General features: G+C 41.7%; 1 protein-coding gene across 1 annotated transcript; it reads right to left on the bottom strand.

The window, feature by feature from the left end:
* Positions 1 to 231: 231 nt before the first annotated feature.
* On the bottom strand, positions 232 to 24185 carry SLC2A5 (solute carrier family 2 member 5). The gene is made up of 12 exons (XM_003766978.4): positions 24082 to 24185; positions 16167 to 16265; positions 14700 to 14860; positions 13473 to 13597; positions 9414 to 9566; positions 8591 to 8716; positions 7810 to 7997; positions 7390 to 7500; positions 5360 to 5461; positions 4586 to 4661; positions 3649 to 3776; positions 232 to 999 (listed from the first exon to the last, which is right to left on the bottom strand). The coding sequence occupies exons 1-12, from the start codon at positions 24112 to 24114 to the stop codon at positions 799 to 801; spliced, it is 1503 nt and encodes a 500-aa protein (XP_003767026.1). The 5' UTR covers positions 24115 to 24185; the 3' UTR covers positions 232 to 798.
* Between the last annotated feature and the right edge of the window lie 1497 nt (positions 24186 to 25682).

The raw sequence follows: 25682 nt of genomic DNA, 5'->3' as shown, positions 1-25682 counted from the left end.
CCTTCCCCTCACTTATTTGTGAAATGAAAGGCCAGACTGATATAAAGACAATGGGAAGATGGTACCCAATACTTTGGGTTGACCCTTGACTATAAGAACACAGATGAGAATCTCACAAGTCTACCTGGATGGGGTGGTAAGGATCAATGGAACACTTCAAGATCAATGAGATCACAGACCATTGGACAATTACAATATAACCAATTACCATTTACCAGAAAGAAGCTCATCTCAATGAAAAATGATCAAATCTCCTTTAATGAATACATAGAAACAATCATAGTTCCCTTTAACAAATAACATTCAGGATTAAGTTTAGAATGAGTTCTTCTTGAACCTTTCTCTATGCTCCTCCTTAGCGGAACCATCCACAACCATCTCTTTGTCTTGATGTGATTGTGTTTCTAACATGACATTTTCCTAAGAATAACGTCTCCAAGGCAGAATAGTGGTAGGAAGGAAGAAATCGATTTGACCAGGGTTGCCCACACATCCCTGAAGGTCCCCAAACTCATATCATCTCTCCATGGTGATTGTTTTCAATACAAAGGTTCATATGACAAGTCACGAAGGAGTTGCTGCTCAATATAAACAATAGTTATGGGTCCTGACTTAGACTCAACGAGTAGCTGACCCGTAAAAAGATCTTGATTCTTTCAGAATCTCCACCCAAGGATTCAATGGATATTCCGTTTCCCAGGAGTCTGGAGTCTAGGGCCACAGTCTGTTCATCCCCATCCCTGTTTCTGGATAGGCTCAATTCTCAGCTGGAAAAGTGAAAAGGGTAGCCAGGAACTCCTACAGAGGAACAGAAGACTTGAAATCCTTTAGTTCCTGTTTCTCTGCCTGAACGTCTGACACGTTATTAATCTTGGCAAAAATCTGGTTGATTTCCATAAATGTCTTAGCCTTGGTCTCCGGGATGATGAAGTACGTATAAATTGTGGCAAGGAAACACATCACACTAAAGATGATGAAGCTGTAGGGTCCAAGACCCACCTGTGGACACAGAAGTCAAGTCAGCAAGCGTTTCTTGGCGTATCCCTTTCACACCCCAGGGACTGAACTCCGATAGAGTGATCATCATCCATACCCTCTTATCTAATTCCTCACTCCCATCCTCCCCAAGAGGCATCCTAACTCCATCCAGCCCTTCTACAGTGCCCTCTGGAATCTTTGTTTCATAGGCAATAAATTTCCTTTTGTCTTACTTTCCTTATTTCCTTTCATCCTACTCCTTCCAACTACTAATTCTTACTGAAACCTGGTTTTCCCTTGACAACCCATCCTCTTTGGCTGCCTTTTTCAGTATTGGCTGTACTTTTTACTCACTCCCTTCAGCTCATTGCTTGAGAAAGAAAGCACTCCTTGCCGTTCATTGCCCTTTCCAGGTTCTTTACTTTCTTCCATCACTCAGTAATCTCTAAATAATTTTTTTTGGGGGGTGTTTTACCTTATATCTACCACCAAATCAAAATCCTGGTAGCTGTTGCTATAGTTGCCTATTTCTTCCTCAAATGTGGTTTACAATTTTTCTCTCTTCCCCAATCCCTGCCCTTATAGTAGGGGACTTCAAAAAATACATTGAATTGTCCCTCAAATATCCTGACTCCTCAGTTCTTCAACATATTCACCATCTTACATGAGTTTTTTCTTCATCCCACCATCTCAGCCACAGAAAGATGACCATACCTTTGATCTTTGATCTTGTTATTACCTGTAAATGTACTATCTCCAAATGTTCAGTAATTCTGAAATCCCCTTATCTGAGCATAATCTGTTGGGGTTTTGCTCCTTCTTCCCGTTTTCCCTTACAGAAACCTATACTTCATCAACACCATGACCTCCAATCCCTTGACCCCTCAATTCTCTCCCAGGCCATTTCTGCTGCATTAACTATTCTCTCTTCATCTTGACTCCTTGGGGAACCAATTCACCTCTCCATTAAACTACTCTCTTAAACCCCTAACTACTTTATCACATCACCGATTATGTCCAGTCAAGCATCCCCTTTAGATCATCTCCATCATTTTGTTGCCTATTCAACTACACGTGTATAGCAAATATGGAGGAAATCATGTAATTGTTCTGACCAGGTCCACTATAAATTTGTTAAATAACCTCAATTGAGCCCTCACTGCTATAAGATAGTCCTACTCTCCACAATGGCTCTTCTGAAACTTTTCATCCCTCCTTAAGCTTTACATTGCTCTTCCCCTCTTATTCTCTCAGCTGAGAACCTTGCCTCATATTTTATAGAAAAATTGGGATTATTCACTGTAAGCTCTCTCCTTTCTGTTCTTGCTCCTCTTCTATCACTCAGATGCCTTCTGCTACTTTCTCTTTCAGCCCCATCTCTCTCTCTCTCTTTCTCTTTTGCTGAGGCAATTGGGATTTAGTGACTTGCCCAGGGTCACACAGCTAGGAAGTGTTAAGTGTCTGAGGCCATATTTGAACTCGGGTCCTCCCGACTTCAGAGCTGGTGCTCTATTCACTGTGGCACCTAGCAGTCCCTCAGCCCCATCTTATATGACAAAGTGGCATTACTCCATACCAGGCTAAGCTCTCTCTCTACCTGTTCAAGAAATCCCTCTCAATTCCATCTCCTCCAAAAGATTGCCCTTTCTCATTATTGCTACTTTTTCCCTAATTGAAATTAGGGAAATTAGGGAAATTCAATCTTTCTCTCTCTACTCATTTTCTATTGCCTACAAATGTACTCACGTATCCCTTACTCTGAGGAAAAACCCTCAATTGCTCCTTCTATCCCATCTATTTCTTTTCAACATTAGTAGCTTAACTCTTCAAAAAGGTCATCTCCAACCCAAAAAGGAAAATCTTTTGCTTCTTTTTGCATCCCCAGAGCTGAGTAGCACATACTAGGCACTTACTAATTATTTCTTGATTGATCTTGAGGCATGGGGCTAAGCTCTGGGGGATATAAAGAAAGGCAAAGACAGTTCCTACTTTCAAGGAGCTCACAATCTGTTGAGGGAGACTACAAGTAAATCACTAGGTACCAAAAAATATACAGATGTGAGATACTCTCCTTTTTTCTGAGGCAATTGGGGTGAAGTGACTTGCCCAGGGTCACACAGCTAAGATGTGTTAAGTATCTGAGATCACATTTGAACTCAGGTCCTCCTGACTTCAGGAGTAGTGCTCTATCCACTACACAATTTGAGATAATCTCAAAGGGAGAGCACTAGAATTAAAAGGAATAGCTTCCTGTGGAAGATGGAATTTTAGCTGAGACTTGAAGGAATCCAAAGAAACCAGGACATGGAGGTGAGGAAGGATAGTATTCTGGGTATTCTCTCTAATTAGGAGCTAAGGTCAGTTGTTTCTACAGTCCTAAAGGCTCACAAGAGCCATTTGTACTCCCAAATTTATTTCCCTGAAACAAAATTCTCTCTAGTCACCCACCTGAGTTATGGCTCTGGACTGGGACAAAAATTGTAGAAGATAACAAGGCAAAAATGGGCTCCATTTTGGAGAGGTGTCAACAATGAACAGAATTCCAAATTGTTTAATCTCGTTTCTTTAAGTGCCTATTTTATGCTGGGCATTGTGCTAGATGCAAGATAGCTGAATTTATAGTTTTACCCCTTGAGTTTTTGTCAATCTGGGGATCAGTTTCCCTCTTACCTGAATGAAAGGAAAGATCAGTCCCACGATGAAGTTGCAGAACCAATGGACAGTGCCTCCGACCATGAACGCAGCTGGCCGGGAGGACTGCAGGAAGATTTCAGTGATAATCAATGCAGGAATGGGACCTTGAAAAGGAAAGATGAACAATAGGATGTTAGGACCCCTTCCCTCTCATCCCATTTTCATGTCAGAGAAGGAAGAAGACTTGAAAACATTGGCACAAATAGGAAAAAGCCCTCCCACAAGTGACTCAGACTGATTTTTTTCATTCAAGATGACTTTTAAAGGGCTGGACACTATAGAAGATGGTAGCCAAATGGTAAACTACAAAACTAATAAATTCTATCAACTGTCAAAATTCCCAGGTGTGTTTATCACTAATTTAATGGAATCATTCTATATTTCATCATTGTGAGGAAGGGATTAGAAGAATGAGAAAAATTGATAATTATATTGCACTTTCCATATATTATCTCATTTGACCTTTAGATAGTTATTATTTTATGCCTATTTATTTGGGTATTATTTTATGCTATTATACAAGTGAAGAAATTGAGGTAGGTAAAGCAACTTGCCCTGTAGAAGGGGGATTGAATTTAGAGCACTGTGTCCATTACATCTGTTTAATATTGAAGATTACAGTCCATAAAAGAAAAAACATTTCTGTAATGTTCTCAGTGGATCCCTTTGTAACATTTTCAGTGAGACTGGTTTTTAAAGTTCTCAGTGGGATGCTCTAATATTCTCAATGGACTCCTCTACCACATTCACAATGGGGCCCTCTATAATGTATTTAACAGATCCCTCTTTACTCAGTGGGCCCACTGCTGAAGTTTCTATAGTTGGAATAGAAATTGCATCAAAAAGATTCAGTGGGTTACTTTAATGGGGGGGGCGGGGGCGGGGCAGGCAGTGATAACAATAGGATACTTACTAGGCCCAATAGCATGACCCACAACATAGATGATCACACAAGCAACGCTGACATAAGGCATACCAGTCATAGTGTCCTATGGGAGAAAATCATCAGAATCAAGTGTATGGCAGAACAGAGGTATCCAGGAAGTGGATGGGGATGGAGAGAGAATGGAGGATGGAAGAGGCTCCAGAGGAAGCCTAAAATTTTATTAGTATTTTTAAAAAAATGAGTAATCTGTCTTTCCTGCTTTGGTGGTGGTGGTGGGGTTAATCTCACTGCTTGGACTAGGATAGGATCTAGATGGTTCAAATTCTCTCTTTAAATAAAAGAGTCCATCCTTCTTCCAGCATATGTAAGATTGTAGTAGATTTAGAACAGGAAGGATCCTTAAAACTGGGACTGGGAGGGCACTTAAAACACAGAATGTCAGAATGGGGAGAATCATTAGAATACAGATTATCAGAATTAAGAAGGACTTGAAAATATTTTTACAAATGAGGAAATTAGGGCTCAGAGAATTTCATAAGATCATATATTTAGAGTTGGAAGGGACTATAGAGGTAACCAAGTCCAATTCCTTAATTTACAATTTGTATGAACTGAGGTCCATAGTGGTAAAAAGCCTCGACCACAATCACACAGCTAGGATGGAAAATTGGAGGGGAAGAGGGAGGGAAACAAGAGTGACATCATTTTTCTGGGCAGAGATTAGTATCCTTGCCCCATTCTACAAGATCTAGACTCTTAAAAAGCAAACAAAAACAAACCCAGCGTCTTTTGATTCCCTACCTGAAGTGAAAGGGCTATTGTCAAAATGATGCATGCCAGGCAGCAGGTACTGAAGCCAATCAGGAGGAGCATCTTCCTCCCTAGGAGCTCCACAATGAACACCTGAAGTGGAAGGAAGAAGGGAGCAAGATCACAGTCAAAAAGCTGAACCCTCTCAGCCCTGGGCTGGTCTGCAGGTCAGTAACAGATCCAGTGTTGGCAGGATGTAGCAACCCAAGAAGTGTCATGCCCACCTGACACTCATTTCTCCCACAGTGGGAAGAGAAACCAAGAGAGGTCCAGGAAACAGGGCACCTAGAACTAGAGGGAGGCTGGGTGCTTGAAATCCCTACTAATGGGAAGCCCTGAGGCTGCTGGATTGCCTGAGCTCAGGAGCATTATTACTGAGTAATAGTACTCTAAATCTGGTACCATTATGAAAGTGGGAGACTGAGAGACTGCCTAATGAAGTAGAAATCAGCCCAGATCAGAAACAGAGCAGGTGGAATCTTCCAGGCCAGTCAGCAATGCCATCAGCCTAAGGGTGGACACTTCCAGCCTGGCTGAGATAGAGACCAAGTCTCCAAAAGAAAGAGATGGGACCACCTCCCAAGCACAAGATCACAGTGTGACCATCTCTATTAGACAATGAAATCCTGAAAACTAGAAATCCCAGGTTAGCCAATGATCATTTTTTTTAAAGCCCCTAACAAAAACTTCAACAAGGCTACTAACTACCACGATGCTGGATGCTGGAACTGGAGGCATTCTGTTCTAGATACATGGCAATTCATGGACCAAAAAATAACTAGGGCTGATTGGTTGAGGCTTTGCTTCAGATTCCAATATTTAGAAGGTACCAAATTTAATGGGCTCTGAGACCATTTGCTGTGCTCTGTTTCTATTTCATTCATACCATGCATATCTTGTGTGGATAAAGTTATTTGTGTGTTGTCTCTCCCAATAGAATATCAGGATCTGGAGGGCAGGGAATTGTTTTTGTCTCTCTTTGTATCCCTAGCAGTTAATACAGTATTAAGCATGTTTACTGGCTAACTAGCTTCAGCAAATGTACAAGAATTGGTTGAGTACATATGATCATGTTGTCTTCCGTGATGGAATGGAAGCTCCTTGAGGGAAGGAGTATTATATTGGCATTTTTGTTTCCCTAGCAGCAAACTCAGTGACTCGTATTTTATATCTATTTTTCTCTATATCTCTCTATATCTATATCTAGATAGAGGTATTTAAATATAGATATATCTATCTAGATAGAGCTATATCTATAGGTATACATATAGATATATATCAGTTTTATACATGCTGGGAACTCTCCCAATGTTCCCATGTTGTCTCTCCCAATATAATATATACTGCTTGGGGCAAGAGACCATTTCACCTTTGCTTTGGATCCTCAGTGCCCAGCAAAATGCCTGCCAATGAATTTCAATAACTGCTGACTGACTGATTGATCATTCCCAGACAACTGTTCCTAAAATGGGCCCTAGAGGGCTAGAAAGCCTAAAATTGGCTAGACAATCTAAGAGACATGGTACATCCTGTCATTTCTTTCTCCAGTTTATTTTACAGATGAGAAAGCTTGAGGTAGACAGAGTTAAGTGACTTGCTCGGGATCACATAATTAATAAGTGTCAGAAGTCAGATTTGAACTTGGGAAGAGAGTTACTTGACTCCATGCACTATGGCACCACCTACCTACTCATTAGCACTTATAATTGCTGGAGTCTTAATAGAAAGGCATTGGGAAAATATAGGAATAGATAGGGGTTGGGAAAATCTAGGGATGTAGGAAGGTCTCTGAGGATAGTTGTTCTCACAGGGAAGAGATGACTATATGGGAGTGTCACTGAATGATAACTCAAGTAAATTTGGGGGAAGGGGACGGTGTGTGAGCAAAGAGGGAGAATTTCATAGCCATTTAAGACACCTAGAAAAGAGTTTCACCGTTCCCAGTACTCTTGGAGGTTCTCTTTCAAAGGTGCTGATTTCAGAATAGAAAGAAAAGTCATGGGAACATAGAGTATACTTACAGCTAAGATGGTCATCAGCACGTTGACTGCACCTGTCCCCACTGTGACATACTGAACATCATTTATAGCCACTCCTGCTTTCCTGTAGATCTGGTCCGCATAGTAGAAGATCTAGAGAGCGTGGTCCAGGAGACATTAGCGGGTATCAAAGTAAGAGACAGCAAATAAAAGGGTGATACTATTGGCAACCGAGGCCTTCGGAGCTGTCCTGACACTGAGCTCCTAACCCATTTCTGGGAATGTTTGCAAGAAAGGAAGTTTTCTCTGCCCCCACAGGAGTCTATGAGGCTCCAAGCTCAGGTTTCTACCAGCCTTGGGATCGCTCCACACATTTCTGATTCCCAACTGGGCTTTAAGATTCTCTTACATGTTGTTTCATATATAGAACAGATTTCTGATTTCCTCCATTGCTTTACCCACCGCATTGACTCCTGAGAATTGTTGACCTGCCATTAGGACGATAATGGAAATGAGCTGCCATCTGAGTGACTTTGTGGTAAAGAGTTTCAGCAAGGATATTCTGCCTGCGGTCTTCTCCATCTCATTCTCCATATGGATCTCCTCCATCTCAGCGTCAACATTATCAGAGTTTCTCAGTTTCTTTAAAGCTAAATGAGGGTTTAAGAAAACAATTTGGAATTACGCAAATTAAATAACTTACTCTTTCACCCAGAGATTCCATTGCTAGGCTTATTCCTCAAGGAGGTGACTGATGAAAAGGCAGGCCTCTTATACACAAAAAGCATAAAGAGAAGCATAAAAAGAGCTCTATGAACTGATGCAGACCGAAATCAGTGGAACCAAAAAATGCATACAACTACAACTACTATATTAAGTGGAAAAAGAAGAAAAATTTTACGAAATTACAACAAATCATCTTGATCCCCAAGAAGAGACAGAGGATACCTTTGCCCACTCTTTTGAAGAGGGGATTTTTTTTTTCAGATTTTTTTGATATATTGATCTATTTTGCTGAGACTTCTCCCTCTGTTCAGATCACTGATTTGTAAAGTGATAATATTTCTTCTTTCTCTGAGACCTTCAACCAGATCTGCTCTTCTGATAAACACAAAAACTGTCCTTTTGACATTCAGTAGACCAACCCCAGCTTTGAGGGCGAAAGCCAGAAGGAATCTCCAGGTCCAATGCTCCTCAGCCTCAAAGCATCCTATACTCCTGATATATGCCATGGAAGCCAAACCTTTTCGGGCTTTTTCTTCATTTCCTTTCTGAATCAAGATATACCGGGGACTCTCTGGGAAGAAGGGCAGCAAGAGCAGCTGCAGAACTGCAGGGATCCCAGTCAATGCGAGAAGAATCGGCCATCCTATAAGGGATCATAGGAGCACAATCAGAGCCTAACAGAGGAATGGATCTCAGAGGCCATCAAATCCAATTGCCTCATTTTGCAAATAAGGAAACTCAGACCCAGAGAGAGCAAGGGATTTGTCCTTTCTCACACAGGTACTATGTAATAAAGCTAAGATTTGCGCCCAAGTCATTGATTCTTTTCAGTCCATTACAACTTTCTCCAAAGTACTTTTTTCAGACAGAAATTCTAGATTTTCTTCACTCTACAATTCAGTCAAACCAGACAACTTCCTATTCCTTATACATTACATCCCATCTTCCAAATATGTGCTTTTGTGTTGGCTTGAAATATACTCTCTTTGGGGCAGCTAGGTGGCTCAGTGAATAGAGAACTAGCCCTGAAGTCAGGAGGACCCGAGTTCAAATCTGGCCTCAGATACTTAACACTTCTTAGCTGTGTGACCCTGGGCATGTCACTTAACCCCAATTGCCCCAGCAAAAAGAAAGAAAAGAAATATGCTCTTTTCTTATCTCTCTCTTACAAGAATATCTTGTTTCCTTCAAGACTTTCAATCTCTGTAGGAGACCAGCCCTGCAGCTGCTGGTATCCCTCCTCTCTTCTCCCCCTCCCCACACTTTCTTCCTTCAATGCCTGATGAGAAAATGAATAACTTCCTAACCATTAAGAGCTAAGCTGAGACAGCCATACATACCCTCTTCACTGGTGAGGATGCTCCGAAGACCAAAGATCTGGGATATAAGGATTCCAATAGTAATGAACAGCTGCGGGACCACACCAATGGCACCTCTCAGGTTTTTGGGGGCCAACTCTCCCAAGTACATGGGGACCACATTGGAGGACAGACCTGATTATGGATAAAATAAAGAACAAATTAAAATTCTTTATTTTTAGTGGGAGTCCATTCATGTACAATTCTTCCATCTCAGCCTTTACATAATAAGCCCAGCCTTTGTCTTCCCCTCCTGACTCCAGGGCCACTGTGCCATCTAACTGCTCCTACCCTTTGTTTTCTCAAAGCTACAAGCGAAGAGGATCTAGGAAATGAAATAGATGAATCTGTAATGAAAACCTTCTATTGTAGTAGATTTCACCAGAAAGGAAGGTTTATAATTTTAGAGGATACAAAAATAGCTAGTTAGGACCAGAAATAACTAGTTAGAGAATCTCATGAACAGAAGTTGTTGCCTCCAGAATCATATCCTTGCTGAATGGGTCTTTTGTGCACATTTCAAACCAAATGAAACATATATATGTGTGTGTGTGTGTGTATAATATGTATATACATACATATATATAATATATATATATATATATATATATAATTTTTTTTTCAACTAACTAAAGTGCCTTCTTTCTCTCCCACTTTTTCTCTTCCTATTTGGCAAAGCCCTCGTAACAATTATGCATAGACAAAACAAATTCCCACATTAGCAATATCAAAAAAAAATTCTATGTCTCAATCTGTATTCTGATCCATCAGCTCTTCAGAGCTAAACAGTATCCCTTATCATGAGTCCTTTGGAACTGTGGTGAGTTATTGAATTGCTCAGAGTTACTAAGTATTTCATAGTTGATTATTTTTACAATATTGCAATTACTGTATAAACTGTTCTCCTGACTCTGCTCACTCCTCTTCTGTATCAGTCTTCCCAGATTAATTTGAAACCATCCCTTTCATCGTTTATTACAACACATCCATTATATTCTTACACCATAACTTTTTCAGTTATTCATCCATTCCCAAAGAGAAGCACCCCTTCAGTTGCTAATTCTTTACCACCATTAAGAACTGCTATAAATATAATTGTACAAATAGGACCTTTCTCTCTTTTCTCTTTGGGACAAAAGAAGAAATTTCAGTGTTTGTGTGGAGGAGGAGGAATCCTTCCCTCTGACTTTTATTAAACTTTTTTGGTTACAAACCTGTGGTTTTGTTGGAATAGGGAATTTGAATAAGGAAACATCTTCATCTAGTACAAACTGACAATTATTGTTTATAGAATTATAGAATTTGTACAACTATTTGTCCACAGTCATAGTCAATATGTGAAAGAGGCAGTACTTGAACTCAAGTCTCCCTGACTCTGAAACCAGTTCTCCCATTGAACAACATAATAAAAATAAAAGGAGCTAACATTTATTTAGCACCTATTGTGTTCCAGATACTTTGCTAAGTATCTTACTCCTATTATCTTCCTATGTAGCGATACTCACAACAACCCTGGGAGAAAGGTGATGTTGTTATGCTCTACATGCAGTAAAATTTCTGGAAGGAGAGAACAAGCGGGAGAAATTTTGTTGGATGAGGGGGTATAGGCTTGGGGGTATACTGCCTTTCCTATGATGAAATAGAGTGAAGATCAGTTACAAAATGGATTGATTTGGCAGGGGAATCAAGAGAACCAATAGGATTCTATTTCACAAACATATTGTACTACCCCATCTATTCTCCTCCATTTTGTTTCTCTATAGATCATCCATGAGAAATTAGATGACACAAATCATCTATTGCTCCATAAATTTAGATGGATACAATTCATCAGCATCCCTTCGATCTGAGAATAGAATTTTCCCTCTCCCAAATAGGAAAGCCCCTAATCTTTTCTCCACTTAGAAATCAGATTACCCAATTTCGTATTTTGGTTTGTATCCTGGCTAATTGTTTTCTTATGTTTAATTGCTTTAGTTGATTGTTTTAAATACATAAAAATCTGCTTCACTCCCTATTCAGGGTCCTTGGATTAATTGGGATGCCCACTGATCCGTTTATTATGACTGCCTAGCTATACATTGCTTTTCCTCAGATTGTTTCCTCACTGGGTGGCATACTGCCGTGGAGACCATTGGAAACCAGGTAGTAGGAGAATTCTGGGATCTTAGCAATGGGGTGAGCCAACAAGAGGAGATGGGAGAACAAAGAAGCCACATCTACTAAAGCCCAGATGGACTGTGAACTACACAGGTGAAGGGGAATTCCCGCACTGTGATTTCCTCACCCTAAGGAAAAACTTATTATAGATCCTTTGGGCTTCAATTCAGGAAGAAGAGGAAGCTGGGAGTGGGGGGAGGAGGGAGTAGCAGCAGCTGCAGCTTTAGAAAGGGAGCGAGCCTGGAATGATGTTGTTCCAATTAGCACCTACTTCTTACAGATCCTTAAAAGAAGTGTTAGGAACTCCTCCATCATAAAAACCACTTAACTTGATTAAAACAGTAACAGTGAAGACACAGATGGCTTTTTAAGGAACAGAACTGTGACTATGGTGACTCTCAGAACTTTCTAACCTTAAATCTAGTACCACTGTCTTGTCATCTGACAATGGGAAGGAAGTAGTCATCTTTAGTTTAGAAACAAGAAAAGGGGGTTGAAGGAGGGGCTATGGCTATCATGGCAAAAGAGAATTGGATTTGTTCTGCTTGATCAGTAAGTCACTCAGCCAACAAGCATTTATTAAGCACCGACAGTATATGTGTGCAGTACTGAACTTGGCCCTAAAGAGCAGAACTGAAGGGTGCTGGCTGGCTATTGCAGGGATGCTCATTGAGAATCCATGGAAGGAATTAGAGGTACCCCACAAGGGAAGGTTCTGCCTCAGGAAGGGGTGGGCTCTCTCCAACTGGAGGCCAGGCTGTAGAGGGTCACAGACAGTGGGGAAACTCTGGGTGAGGTATAAGACCCTTCAGCCCAGAGGGAACCTGCTGACAATGTCTGGTTCGGCTCCCCATGTCCCCTAAGGGCTCATGGCCTTCCTGAGAAGTCAGGGGGTGGTGACAACCTGTGTTGTGATTGAAGCAGAGAGATACTAGGTGGCAAAGAGTCATCTACACACAATAGCAAATTGTTTATGTGGTCCCACTTGTGCAGTACATACTTGTTGCATGCATAGTGTTTTCTTACATACTTGAGTATGAGGGTATAAAAGGAGGAAAGCCTTGTAATAAATGGACTCCATTTTTCCATCATCCTCAGGAGTCCTGCTTCATCACTTCACTAGGATGGTATATTTTAATCACCCCGGCGTGGGGGTGGGGATTTTGTCACCCCAACTTGGAGGCTCTAGAAAGTAGGATATTTTAATCACCCTGGTGTGGGGGCTCTAGAAAGCAACAGAACATTTTGTTATCCCAATTTGGGGGCTCTAGAAAGCAGGACATAACACCAGGCCTTTAAGCAAAAGATGGATGACCACACTTTTGCAAGAGGTCCTCTAAAAGAGATTCTTGTCCAGGCACCCAAAAGCCAAGGGATCCTTTTCTGCTCTGGATCTAGGATCTAGTCGAAGATTCCTAGGCTTAGGGAAATAAAGGGATTTGTACTTTACTCACAGAGTTGGTATTCAGACCCTTTGATTTTAGACCTAGAGCTCTCTCTCCCCATTGGGCCATGGTGCCTGGGAGGATAGCAGAGGGAGCAAACCATCTCCATTATAAAACATAAGTGGTCCCACCAGGACAATAAATGCCTAGGGTTCCTTGTGACATGGTGGATGGAGTGCTGGACTCAAAGTCAGGAAGTCTTGAGTTCCAATTTTGCTTATGACCTTTCCAAACTTTGTGACCTAGGGCAAGTTATTGCTTAACTTCTCGGAGCCTCAGTTTCTTTCTCTGTGAAATGGAAACAATGCCTGAAGTCTATTGAGAATCAAATGAGCTAATGGATGGAAAACACTTGATAAACTTTAAAGCACTTAATGAGTGTCTAATGCCTTTCCAATAAGTCTTGGCTATATAACAAAGCTCCATCCTTGTTTACCTGCACATATTCCCACCACAATTCGGGACAAGATGATCATCTCATAGGACCCGGCCACTTTGCTGCATCCCATCAAAATCGCAGGAACAATAGAAAATATGTTGTTGATCAGCAAGGTTCCCTTTCTACAGAGGAAAAGAAAAAGGAATCAAGTCCCTTCTCTTGAGAACAGAGACATGCAGTAGTAACATTTGTGACCTCTAGAGGGCACAGTGGCTAGAGAACCTTCAGTCTGTAGTAGCAAGACCTGAATTCAAATCTTTCCTCAAGCACTTACAAACTGTGTCACTAAAGGAAGAGTCATTAACTCTTGGAGATTGGATTCTCTAAGGACCTGCTGAGCTTGAGATCTATGACCTTGCGCAAAAATCTTCCAGGAAAAGGGATAACCAATGGTCAGAAACATGGGCCAGACAAAACTGGCCTTGGATTCAAGATGTCCCGAGTTCCAATCCAGCCTCAAGATATTTACTAGCTGGACAACCACCTCAGTTTACTCATCTATAAAATGGGACTAATATGGCACCCACTTCCCAAATTCATTGGGAGGAACAAATGGATTACATTTATAAAGTTTTTTATACATACTAACCATAATTACTGAAGTGGTGGATTCTTGTTCAGGTACAGAATAAGGTCCTTTCTGATGGGATTTTATGATTTGGTTCTCTTCTAGCTCTAAATCTTATGAATCCTTATTTTATATTCTAGTATTTGCTCATATGTGTATATGTGTGTTTCAGTTAGTGTTTACAAAGCAATATTTTATCTCATTAACATTCATAGCAATACTATGAGATAGATGCTATTATCAATGAGAAATAGCTGGATGGTCCAATGGATAAGGTCGGAGGCCTGAATTCAGGAAAATCTGAATTCAAATCCAGTTTTAGACATTTACTAACTGTGTGATTGTGGGCAAATCACTTTACTTTAGTTTACTCATTTGTAAAAATGAGAATAGTAAAAACATCTTCCACATCTCAAGGTTGTTGGAGGAGTAAATAAGATATTTAAAGAATTGGGCAGTTTTGGGCTCATCATCATTATAATACTTATCTTCATTTAACTGAAGAAAAACTGAGACTAAGTGAATTGTCTATGGTCATAAAAGTGTGATTTGAACCCACAAATCTATCCACTGTGCCACCCTGTTCAAGCACACAGGCTGAGGTTTTAAGCTTGGGTCATCATCTGTGGATGGATTGGAGAACTTTTCTCACTTACCTGCCACATTTATTCACCATCGGGGCAACCACGAGTGACCCAAGTAAGCCTCCCAGAGGAAACATGGACACAGAGATAGACCATAGCAGGGTCAAGACTGTACTGCTCATATATTCAGAAGTCCTTTTATAATAAGTTTGGTTGTAAAAGTTTTGCATGATCTGGAAATAAATTTTAAAAAGAAAGAATTTGGTTTTACCTGGACAAGAGAAAATTTAGGGCAGAAAGGGTCATGTGGACTTTACACATACATTCAGTATATTTCTTGCTTTCTCAAAGAGTAGTAGAGAGAATTTGAAACAAAAAAAGTTAATGTATTTGTAAAAATTGTGTGCATTTGGCAAATATTTAACAAAATAAAAATGAATATAAAAAAGAAAGGGTCATGTGAATAGTTTTCAAGAATCAAATAAGCAGTTTCATGGAAGAGGGACCGGCCTTGTTCTGCCAGGACTTAGATGAAAGGAGTAAGCTATGGGTAGAAAATGTGAAGAGAGAAGCCAGTTTCAGCTCGATGTCAGGAAAACCTTCCTAATAGTGGGAGCTGTCCAAAGGTGAAATGGCTGACTAGGGTTCTCCCTCACTGAAGGTCTTCAAGTAGAGTCTGGATGACCACTTGTTGGGGATGGGGCAGAGGAAATTGTCACTATAAGTTGGCCTAAATCACCACTAAATGAACCTAATCTGGGGTTCTGGGGTGGGCCAGCAGGAAAAGTACTTGAAACTTTCAAGCACCTTACCCATCCCATTTCTTAGCAATCCTCAGACACAAACAGCAAGACTGAGTAGGAGGAAAGAATGTTTGGACAAAGTTTCCCTCAAAAAATAGCTTTGCCAACATGAATAAAGAAAAGGTCAGGCAGCTGTCACCAGGGTCACCATTCAATACAACTATCTTTATTGAGCACCTTTTGGATGTAGAACCCTGGGCCACTCAGAATATCTGAACAAAAACCATTACATTCTCATTTCTTAGTTTATTCATATTCTCTATTATGATCACAGGCTGACAAGAACTTATGGCTGAAAGGGACCTTGTCCAACCCAGACCTCAATGGGAATTCCCTCTGTAGCAACTCCGACAAGTGATCTTCTGACTTGCCTTTGAAAATAACCCAGTGGAGAGTAATCCACCATCTCCCAAGCAAGCCCATCTTATTTTGGGATGGGTTCAATTGTTAGGAAGGTTTTCTTTCCATGGAGCCCAAATCTGCCTCCCTACACCTTCTACCCACTGCTCTGTTTTGGCTTCTGTGGCCAGGGTGAGCAAGTCAAATCCCTTCAAACACGGAGGGAGTCTTGAAGATGTCATGTAGAGTACGGGTTCTTTTAGGGCAGGAAATCCTCCCCTCTCATATTTTGTGTCTCCTCTTGGGGGCAAACATGGAATCTCATACATAGGATGTCCTTAAGAAATATTTGTTGAATCAATGAATGACTCCATTCATTTCTCTGACCAGCACTTACCTCCGAGGGAGAGTTGATAACAGCAACATTGTACCCATACTGGAAAGATGATCCAAAGGCAGCCACCAGGGTGACTAGCCCCAATATGAGGGTGAACCTCTGTGGGAGAAAGGGCATCTTAGATTCAGGGAGCAGATACTGAGAAGTTAAAAAAAAGTCATCGGTGCTTCTGGGAACTTTGCTATCTTGAGGCTAAAAGACCTAGCATTGGAGAATGACTTAAAGGAATCCAGATCCAGAGAGCATGACAAGGGTCTTATTACTTTCTTCTAATTTCCCACCATCAATTAGACTAATCTAACTAATTAAATCAATCAATTACATTTATTAGGCCCTGTGCAATCATTGTGCCAAGTGTTGGTCTAAAGGCTACTTAAATCTCTACTTACAGTCAATAATGAGATTTAAATCTCAAACACAAAGGTTCCTGAAGCTTAACAAGAAGGAAAAAGAAAACTGATAAACAATCCTATCACTGGTTTTCTTTTTGATTGCGTGGTTCCTGAAGCTTAACAAAAAGGAAAATAGAAAACTGATAAACAATCCTATTGAAGCAGGAAAGATTCCTTTCTTTGTGATTGCCAAGCCCCCCCTAGTTAATGTAATTACTCTTTAACTCACAGATCCTGGTCCCTTGGTATTCCCATAGAAGATGCAGACCTGTTGCAGCCCAACCGGATCTGAGACAACTTTGGGGCTACCCCCAAAAGCCCCCTAGCTAAATCTCCCATTATAAAAGGGACACGCTGGCCATGTCAGGACTCTCTCTCCACTGGACCCTCTGTCCGGTGCCCTCCTTATCTCTACTTTCGCCTATTTCCTTAACTACGCCTTAACCTTGCTTCCAAACCCCATAATAAACCTCTTCTATCAATCTAGCTTTCGGGCCGATAAATGCCTTTATTGGGGACTCGCGCCACTACTAGACCTCATTTACTGAATCCAGGGAGTTGCAGGGGAGCTATTTAACCCCCTGTACCCCAAACCTGCCACTAGACCTCCACTAAGCCCTAATTTCATTTAGGTACCCCAAATCTAGACCTCATCACTATCTGGTTCTCTTTTTGATTATGTGATATAGCAGAAAGGGCACAGGGTTCAGAGAAAACCGGGGCTCCATTTCTAATGTTTAAGTCAAATTAGCCTCTCTGGACTTCAGTTTCCTCACCTGAAGAATGAGGGTGTTGGACTTAGGGTGTCCAAGGTCCTTTCTGGGGCTAAATCTATGTTCCTTACAGTTTGAGCTTTTGAAAGTCACTATCCTTCTGCTCCTCCATTTCCTCAGCTGTAAAATGAATGGGGGAAGTCTAAGGTATCTCCTAGCTCTAAGGTTCTAAGGGATGCTTTGGGTTTACAAGTCTTTTCTTACAATCATCCCATGAAAGAGGCATGGCAATGATGAATAGTATTTCCCTTCTCCCAATACAGAACTAACCCTCAGAGAGAAATAAGTCCTCTATCTACTGAGGGGAAGGATCATCATTCAAATGCAGATCTAAGGTCAACTTCTTGGTTCTTTCTTCTATGTTGCCCCTCTAGAGAGGAAAGCACCAGCGATCATGCTGAAGGAGTATTTTATGTAAGATTTCGCTTGAGGATTGCTAAAGTAAACACCATCTGGGTTATGCTGTCACTTGGCTGATGGAAAAACTGGATCCCCATTTATAGCAGTCTTCAACAAGAGCTAGAGGCATCATTAGTCTCAGGTAAGATCCTGGGGCTCATCTATAAATCCATCCCATGTGCCTTTAATTTGAAGAGGGGATTTTCTGTTATTGCCTGTCAGAGATCTCCTTGTCTGGTTCTGAAGAGCCCTCCTCACCCATCTTCAAAGATAAGTTTATCATCTCAGTGAGGCAGAGTGGTCAGGTAACATGCTGGGTTTCAGACAAGAAGCCCTAGGTTCAAATTCTACCCCTGACAGTTTCTAATCGAGTGACTGCAGACAAGTCATTTCATCTTAGCCTCAGTTTCCCCATCAGCAAAAGGGGTAATAAGAAAACACTTTACAAAGCCTCAAATGAAATAATACATGACAGGTGCTTGCAAAAATTCTACACGTGATATTCTTTTTAGTTTTTATTATTGTTAACGACAGTGTCCATTTCTGATAGTGACAGTACAGCATAGTGCATAGAGAGCTAGTCTCGGAGCTGAGAACTCTGAAGGTTCCATTCTTGGTCATTATGTCTATAATCCTGGGCAAGTCCCAAGGTAGCAGCAGGGAAAGTGCTGGCTTGTGGGAGTGGGGAGAGATTCCTTTAACCAATAAAGACCTTAGCTTAAAAAGGTCCAGTCTCCCACTCCCACAATTGGGCCAGCCTCTTAACTTCTGTCTGCCTCACTTTCCTCATATATAAAATCAGGATAATGACAGCACTTATCTCCCAGGATGGTTGTGAGGATCAAACGAGGTAATATTTGTAAATTGTTTTGTAAACTTCAAAATGCTATGTAAATATTAGCTAATATTAAAGAGACTATGGACAAGATAAAAAGATAAAAAGAAAGGAGTTTAGGGAAGGAAAAAAAAGGCTTCATATAGATTAAGGAAGGAGCAGCAGTTGTGATAAGAAAGTCTCCTACGTGTATGTGTGTAGGATGTATATGTGCATGGTATGTGTATTTATATGGGAGGGATGTGCGGTGTGTATGTGTATTGTGTGGGGTCTTGTGTATGTTGTGTGTGTGGTTTGTATGGGTATATGTATGTAGGATGTGTTTTTTTATGATATGTATGTTTATATGGGATACAGGATGTGTTTGTGTATCATGTGAGGTTTTGTGTATGTGGTATATGTATGTGCTTGGTATGCTCGGGTGTGTGTGTGTGTGTGTGTGTGTGTGTGTGTGTGTTGTGTGGGTGCACAGAGTTCCTCACTGAAATAAAATACAACCATTCTCTTTCCTGAGAGTGGGGATGGACACCCAACTTCTCCCACCCTTGACCTGGAAGTTCTAGGAGGAAGCCAAGATCACAAAGGGAACCCAGAAAGGCAGCTGGAAATGCAAATTAAACCTGCTCTGGGTTCTGAAGGGCCCAGTGGGGCAGGAGTGCGAAAGGGGCAGGGATGCTACTAATGAGAGGAAGCATATTCCAGCTGGCCAAGCCAGCTTTTGCCAGGGTGAATAATCAAATTAGCAACAAATGCTGAAGACAGCAGGAGGATTCTGCCGGAGAAAAGCTTTTCTGAGCGTAGAGATAAATTAGATCCAGTCCAATAATAATAATGGAATCAGCTAGAGTGGACACAGTGTCCCAAGATGATTTTTCAGACATCAGCTTATTCCATCCTAACAATCCACTGTTATCCCCATTTTATTGCTAAGAACACTCAAGAATTTATCAGTCACAGAAATAGTAAGTGCCTGAAGCAGAATTCAAATTCAGGCCTTCCTGACTCCAGGTCCAGGATGCTATTATGCCTCACTGCCTAGCTGCCTACAATAGTAAAATAGAAATACAATTTCTGGGTTGGCCTATGATTTAATTGAGATAAGGAACTTCTAGCAATGGGGTTGGGCAATCAATAAGCATCTATTAAAAGCCTACTATATGCTATATATCTCTCTGTCTCTCATTTTGTTTTTTTCTTTTTCTGTCTCTCTTTCTCTGTCTCTCTCTCTGCTGTCTCTCTTTCTCTGTCTCTATTTTTCTTTTCCTCTCTCCTGTCCCCTTTCCCTCCTCCTCCCTCCCTCTTCACTGCCCCACCCGTATTCACAAGATCAGAAGAGAAAAGTTTCCCCCTCTTAATCCTACAGCTTCAAGCAGTCAGCTTTGGGCAAATTCTTCCTTTTTCCAGTTTCTTCTTCCATGTGCTATTTCAACTATTGCTGTTAAAAGGGAAGGGGATGATAATCAACCTGGGCTTTTTTGATTATTTAAGATATGGAAGAGAGAGAAAAACCAGAATTCTTAATGAGAAAAATACCCTTCTGCCCCTCTGCAGAGCTGAGTGGTAAGTCAGAGCTATAGAAAAGAGTTTGTTATTTAAAGGTCACTGGGGGGAAGCCCTCCATTTCACAGATGAGTACACCGAGATCCATAGTTCAGAAACAGGCTCAGTAACTCGGGCAGCACATGTCCGAAGCTACCATCTCTTAGAGCTGGAAGCTTCCTGGTATTTCTCACGCCCTCTCTCGCTTCTGGGCTCTGGCTTTAGCCACTCTCCAAGCTCTGATCCATGCCTCCAAAAAGCAAGCAAGTCCAAGTGGAGTCATTGAGTTTTTATAACAAACAGTTCAAATGGATGTGAGTGTGGTCCATTTAAGATTCCATCAAAATAGCATAGAAAGGGCAGGTCAACAACTCAGGAATGATTCAGCCTAAAACTAATTGTTTAGAACTGTGTCCAGAAGGGATAAAAATGGGCTTTTCTCTCTTCCCCACTCTGAACTAGGAATGGAAAAGCAGGAATTCTGACCCGGGGCCCTCGGATGGGCCACAGCCAGTCACTCACCATTCCCGTCTCCCCGCAATTGTGAGTGCCTACAAGGCTCTGTCAAGGGTCTCTCTCGGGTTCAATTATGATCACCTTGCAGATAACCCTCAAATCTCCACAGCTCTCACCTTTCTCCAAGCTCTAGCCCTAATTGCAACGTTCCACCTCCACCTGAAGGTCCCACAGGTATCACAAACCCAACAGATCCAACACCGAACTTAGCCCTAAATCTCTTCTTTCCAATGTTCCTTTTTCTGCTGAAGACTCCACCATTCTCCCAATCCCCTAGGTTGCATCCTAGGAATCAGCCCAGATTCTCTGCTCCCATCACACCATATCCAGCTACTTGCTAAGCTTTTGTCAATTCTGCCTCCACCTCTGTCCCCTTCTCTCTGCTTATGCCACAGCTCGACTAAATCACTCTAATCAACCCTTGCCCGGAAGTGGTCCTTCAGTTGGTCTCCCGATCCCCAGCCTCTCTTCTGTTAATTCCCACAGAGCTGCCAAATAGATATTCCCAAAGTACAAAGTTGAGCAAATCACTCCCTTGCTCAAGAAACTTTGTGTTCCCTGTTGCCTGTAGGAAGAAATCTAAACTCCTCAGTTTGGCATTTTAAGTCCCTTTGAATCTGGCTCTAATCTCTATATATATATATGGTTTCTTATCGTCACATATTCCTAGCGTACCTGAGATTCCGTCTCCTATCTCATTTCCACATGCTGTGCCCTCCTCACTTGGAGCTGTAAGATAGCTAACTGAGCACCAAATATGTTCTGTAATTTGCCTTTTTTTCCCTGGTCCCTGGGGACCCTGGGGAGAGCACCCACAAACCGGGCTGGCCCTATTAATGCTATTAACATGGAGATATAGCTAGTATTAATGTAACATTAGCTTAAAGATGATCTAAACCCTGGCTCTCTGGATTGATAAGTGGAGATTGCAAAGTGTGTCTTCCCCCTGGCCTTGGATAGTCATTTCAGATTCACACTCCCAGTACTCAATGGAGCTGGACTCCAGCGGATTAGGATGGGGACAGGCTTGAAGCTTAGACACAAATTTTGGGAAAGGATGCCGGGAAAATTTCAGGAGAGAATGGAGATGGGTCCCAAGCAGTCTTGGGAGTGTGAGGGATGGGGGTATGGGTACAGACTGGGGAGCCGGAGCAGATAGGGCAGGGATGCCAGACACTGGAAGCGGAGGAAAGTCTAATTTGGCTTCCTAAGACCAGAGTTCAGATCCCGACTCATCTGCTTTGGAGAATTTTCTGTATCTTTCTGAGACTCAGTTTCTAAAATGAGGGGTTTGGACTGAATAGCATCTAAAGTCCCCTCAGACCTGGCTACCCCACTCCTGGAATCCTGAACCCAGGGGCGGGGCAAACTGGCAGTGCACGCCAGCCCCAGGAGGACTTGGCACCCTGAGGGGAGGGAGGGGGCCACCACCTTCCCTTCAGCTAATGATTTCCTAGATCCTTGGAGTGAGTAGATGGTCCCCAGGGTTTGGTTTCTATTTCTTTCCCCAAAGCCACTCCATGTGGCATGTCCTGGGCTGGACCAGGAAGGTCAGGGCTACTGGAGCACTACAGATGACACCATGGGGACAAATTGGACTCCTCTCATCACGCAACAATGGGATACCTGACCTGGGGACCCAGCGGGCACTGCAGCTCAGCACCTGGCACCCCGCCAAGCATGTGGCTGGCAAAGCTTCCACATCTGAACTGAATCAAGGTTAGAACTCAGTCTTAGACAGTCTCCCTCATTTTACAGATGAGGAAACTGAGGTCAATAATAACAACTCACATTTATAGTACAGCAAAACACTTGAATATATGATCTATTTGGGTTACCTGGAGTAGAGGGCATAGCATACATCATAATACCTTTTTAAAGCTAAGAAAGCGTAAGCAGCTTGCCCAAGACTACACTTTCACTGTCCTTGCCCAGGACTCTGGGATAGCCCTTTCCTTCAGTATTACTATGAGTAGTGCACTCGAGCATATGATTATGGACAAGGAGAAAGAGTAGCGGGGTGGGGAGAGTAAAGGGTGGGGGTGGAATCAAGAGACCTAACGGTAAAGGCTCTCTCAGACACTTACCAGTTGCATGACTCTAGACAAGCCATTTAACCCTTCCTTTTCTGCCCAATTGCTTAATAAGCATCATAATAATGATAGAATTATCTACCTCCTAGGGTTGCATTGAGGAAAGCACTTTATACATGTGTAGTATGATTATTGCTATTACTGCAACATTTAAAAATATAAATCATCAATATACTTACATATCTTATTACCACTATATTTACATACTTAAATATATTATCACTGATTTAAATCTTAGATTTATCTGTCAAAAGTTCTCTGTTCTCCTAAGGAATATTTGGGAGAGAAAATGAAAAAAAAGAATAGAGACAGAGACAAAGACAGAGAAAGACAAGAGAAAATTTTTTTTGCAAAGATCTGATTAATTTAAAAGCAAAACAAACAAACAAAAATCCTCCCAGTATCCAAATAATTACAACGAATATTTCTATAACCATGTGGCTTCATAAACCCATCTCTCAAAGATCTCATTTGGGTAAGGAACTGACAAATTTAACCCTTTGATTTTCACATGAGAGGAAATGCAGTAGCCTTCAAGTGAGGAAGTCCTAAATTTGAAGTCTGCTTCAGATACTGTCACTCGATCTATAAATTTCAGTTTTTCTCATCTGTTAAATGGGGATGACACCTATAAAACCTATCAGGAAAGCTTGCTGTGAGGGTAAAATCAACATATATATCTATGCATATACACATATAACCCAGAGATATATGTATGCACATATCCATATATTCATACATATGTTTTATGCACATATATACACAGATATATTTATATACACACATATATTTGTACACATAGTATTTGAAAACATACATACACACAGATATATTTATACACATGCACATATATACATGACTTAGCAAATCACAAATGATCTCTAAGCTTTAATTGTTATTATTATTTAGTTCTATTATTTTTAGTCCTTTTCCTGCGCGATGGTTCCAGCTTCCTTGCTCCCTTTCTCAATCCATCCTCTTTTCTAACCTATTCTGTCCCTTAATAAAACCAGGCAGGGGTTAGGATTCAATTCAGTTCTATTCTATATAAAGTGCCTACTTTGTGCCGGGTACTGTGCTGAGCTCTGGAATTGCAAAGCTAAAGAACCAATAGGCCCTGTCCTCAAGGAGCTTACAGTCTTCCATCTGTAAGGGGGCCAGGTAGCCAAAGATAAGTCACATGGGTGATCACGTCTCTTCTGAGCTTCTTTCCCCAGCCCTCCAACAGCTCAGTGTATCCATCTATGGTCTTCTTCTCTTTCCCCTGGAGAAATTCTCCCTCTTTTCTTTGTCCAATTCTGCTCAGGCTGTTAATCCCCACGAGTGTGCCGGGCTCAGGCTCCTGCCCAGCCTGGAAGACTGACTTACCCCTTCTGTCTTGCCTTGCTCAGAATTTCCCATAGTTTTTCCAGGAGAGGAACACACCTCGGGCTCTCTTTCAAGCAAAGTAACCAGCGCAGTGGATGAAAAGGGCAGACATGTGGGCTGCACTTTGGACGTGCTAAGGAACAGCCAATGGGATTTTTGCAGCCCAACCTTGGCCTAGGTAACCCTGCCTTCTTTTCATTCATTCTTGTAATTAAGGGCCAGGCTAAGGTTTAAAGGGGCCACTGCCCATTGTCTCCCACGTGCAGCCCTCCTCTGGCCCGGCTGAGATAGGCAGAGTGCTGCATTTCTGTCCCAGAGATGGGGCAACTCTTAGGGGTTATTTTTATCAGGGTCATCTGCAGCTGTCACTGGACCCTAAGGGACACTAGGTAATATGGGGGCAATGGTCAGGAGAGGCTCTCCATCTAGAGAGCCTAGGACACAGGCAGCCATTCTCTGTCCTGGATATTCTGCCATAATGAAAATGGATACATTGGATAGGATAACCATGGTTTCCCCAACCTGCTCTAACCAAGGCAGGCAAGTGAGGTTTTACCTAGGACATCAAAATTCAGAGGAAAATAAAGCATCAATAACAGCAAAATGTTCATGTGCACTACTGCTTCAGAAACCAAAGGTGTTCCTATCAAAAGATAGGAAATGAGTCTGCAAAATTTATTCCAAATGATTAATGAGACTAATTAAAACTAGACTGAGTTTTTACCTCACAACCATCAGGATGGCAAATTTGACAAAGGTTGCTAATGAGGTTGGGAAGGGACCCCAAAAGTTTGGGGTCACAGACCAGTGTCATGAGGTGTCTCAAAAGAATTTGCAGGCTTGATGCCATTCCTGGTCAAGGGGCAAAGTTTATTGTAATTGTAAGTAACAACATTAATTCCAGGTTGATCTAGTTCTTCATGTTATGGACATGCTAATTTTATGGCCCAGAGGTAAGGCGGAGGAGTGGTCTCTGGAATTTGGCTATTACTGACCAACAGATTATCTATCTGACAGTCAGTCATGAACCCAGGAGTGGTCAATTCCCTGTTGCCTCAGGAGTCTGGTCCGGGGGACTGTCCTGTGGTCAGGAGACTTCAGCAGACAGATTGTAATTCTTAGATTGGATGTGGGAGTTCTGAGGCAGACTCCAAAGCCAGAATATTTAGAATTACTGATTTGTTGATAGAAGTTCCTTAGTGTGTGGCTCAGAAATGGTGAGGGGGTCACCATATAATAAAAAAGCTGGAGAGATCTCTAGAAGCAAAGCAAAGTTTACTATACATTCTCGCAAGAAGGGGGCCCAACCGTCGCAGACGATGGAAGGGAGGAAGCCCCGTTGGGGGCAGGGTTAACCTTTTAATCCCTAACACAAATACCCCTTCCCACCACTGACCCTCCTCCTCATTGGCTGAAGGTCTTACATTCTAAACTCGGGAACTACCCAAGAAATTGAACTTGACCATTAAGTACATAGTTGCCCATATTTGACTGAAATAGGGAGAAAATGATGTCATGGGAGGATAGCAGGAAGGGGACTTAAGTATGCCCTTGACTCAGTCTTCAAAGTCCTTCAGACCTACTCAAAATCTGAAGTAGAT

Source organism: Sarcophilus harrisii, chromosome 3, assembly GCF_902635505.1.
Source record: "Sarcophilus harrisii chromosome 3, mSarHar1.11, whole genome shotgun sequence".
Lineage (NCBI taxonomy): Eukaryota > Metazoa > Chordata > Mammalia > Dasyuromorphia > Dasyuridae > Sarcophilus > Sarcophilus harrisii.
Note: the sequence above shows the minus strand (reverse complement) of the source record. Positions and strands in the feature narration are given on the sequence as shown.

What these genes read in the sequence shown, in the direction of transcription:
- SLC2A5 (XM_003766978.4), bottom strand. Translation starts at nt 24,114, where the DNA reads ATGGGAAATTCTGAGCAAGGCAAGACAGAAGGG. An exon ending in AGCAAGGCAAGACAGAAGGG is followed by an intron (nt 16,266 to 24,081) that starts GTAAGTCAGTCT and finishes TTTCTCCCACAG; the next exon opens with AGGTTCACCCTCATATTGGG. An exon ending in TGAAGAAAAAGCCCGAAAAG is followed by an intron (nt 7,998 to 8,590) that starts GTTTGGCTTCCA and finishes ACCCTCATTTAG; the next exon opens with CTTTAAAGAAACTGAGAAAC.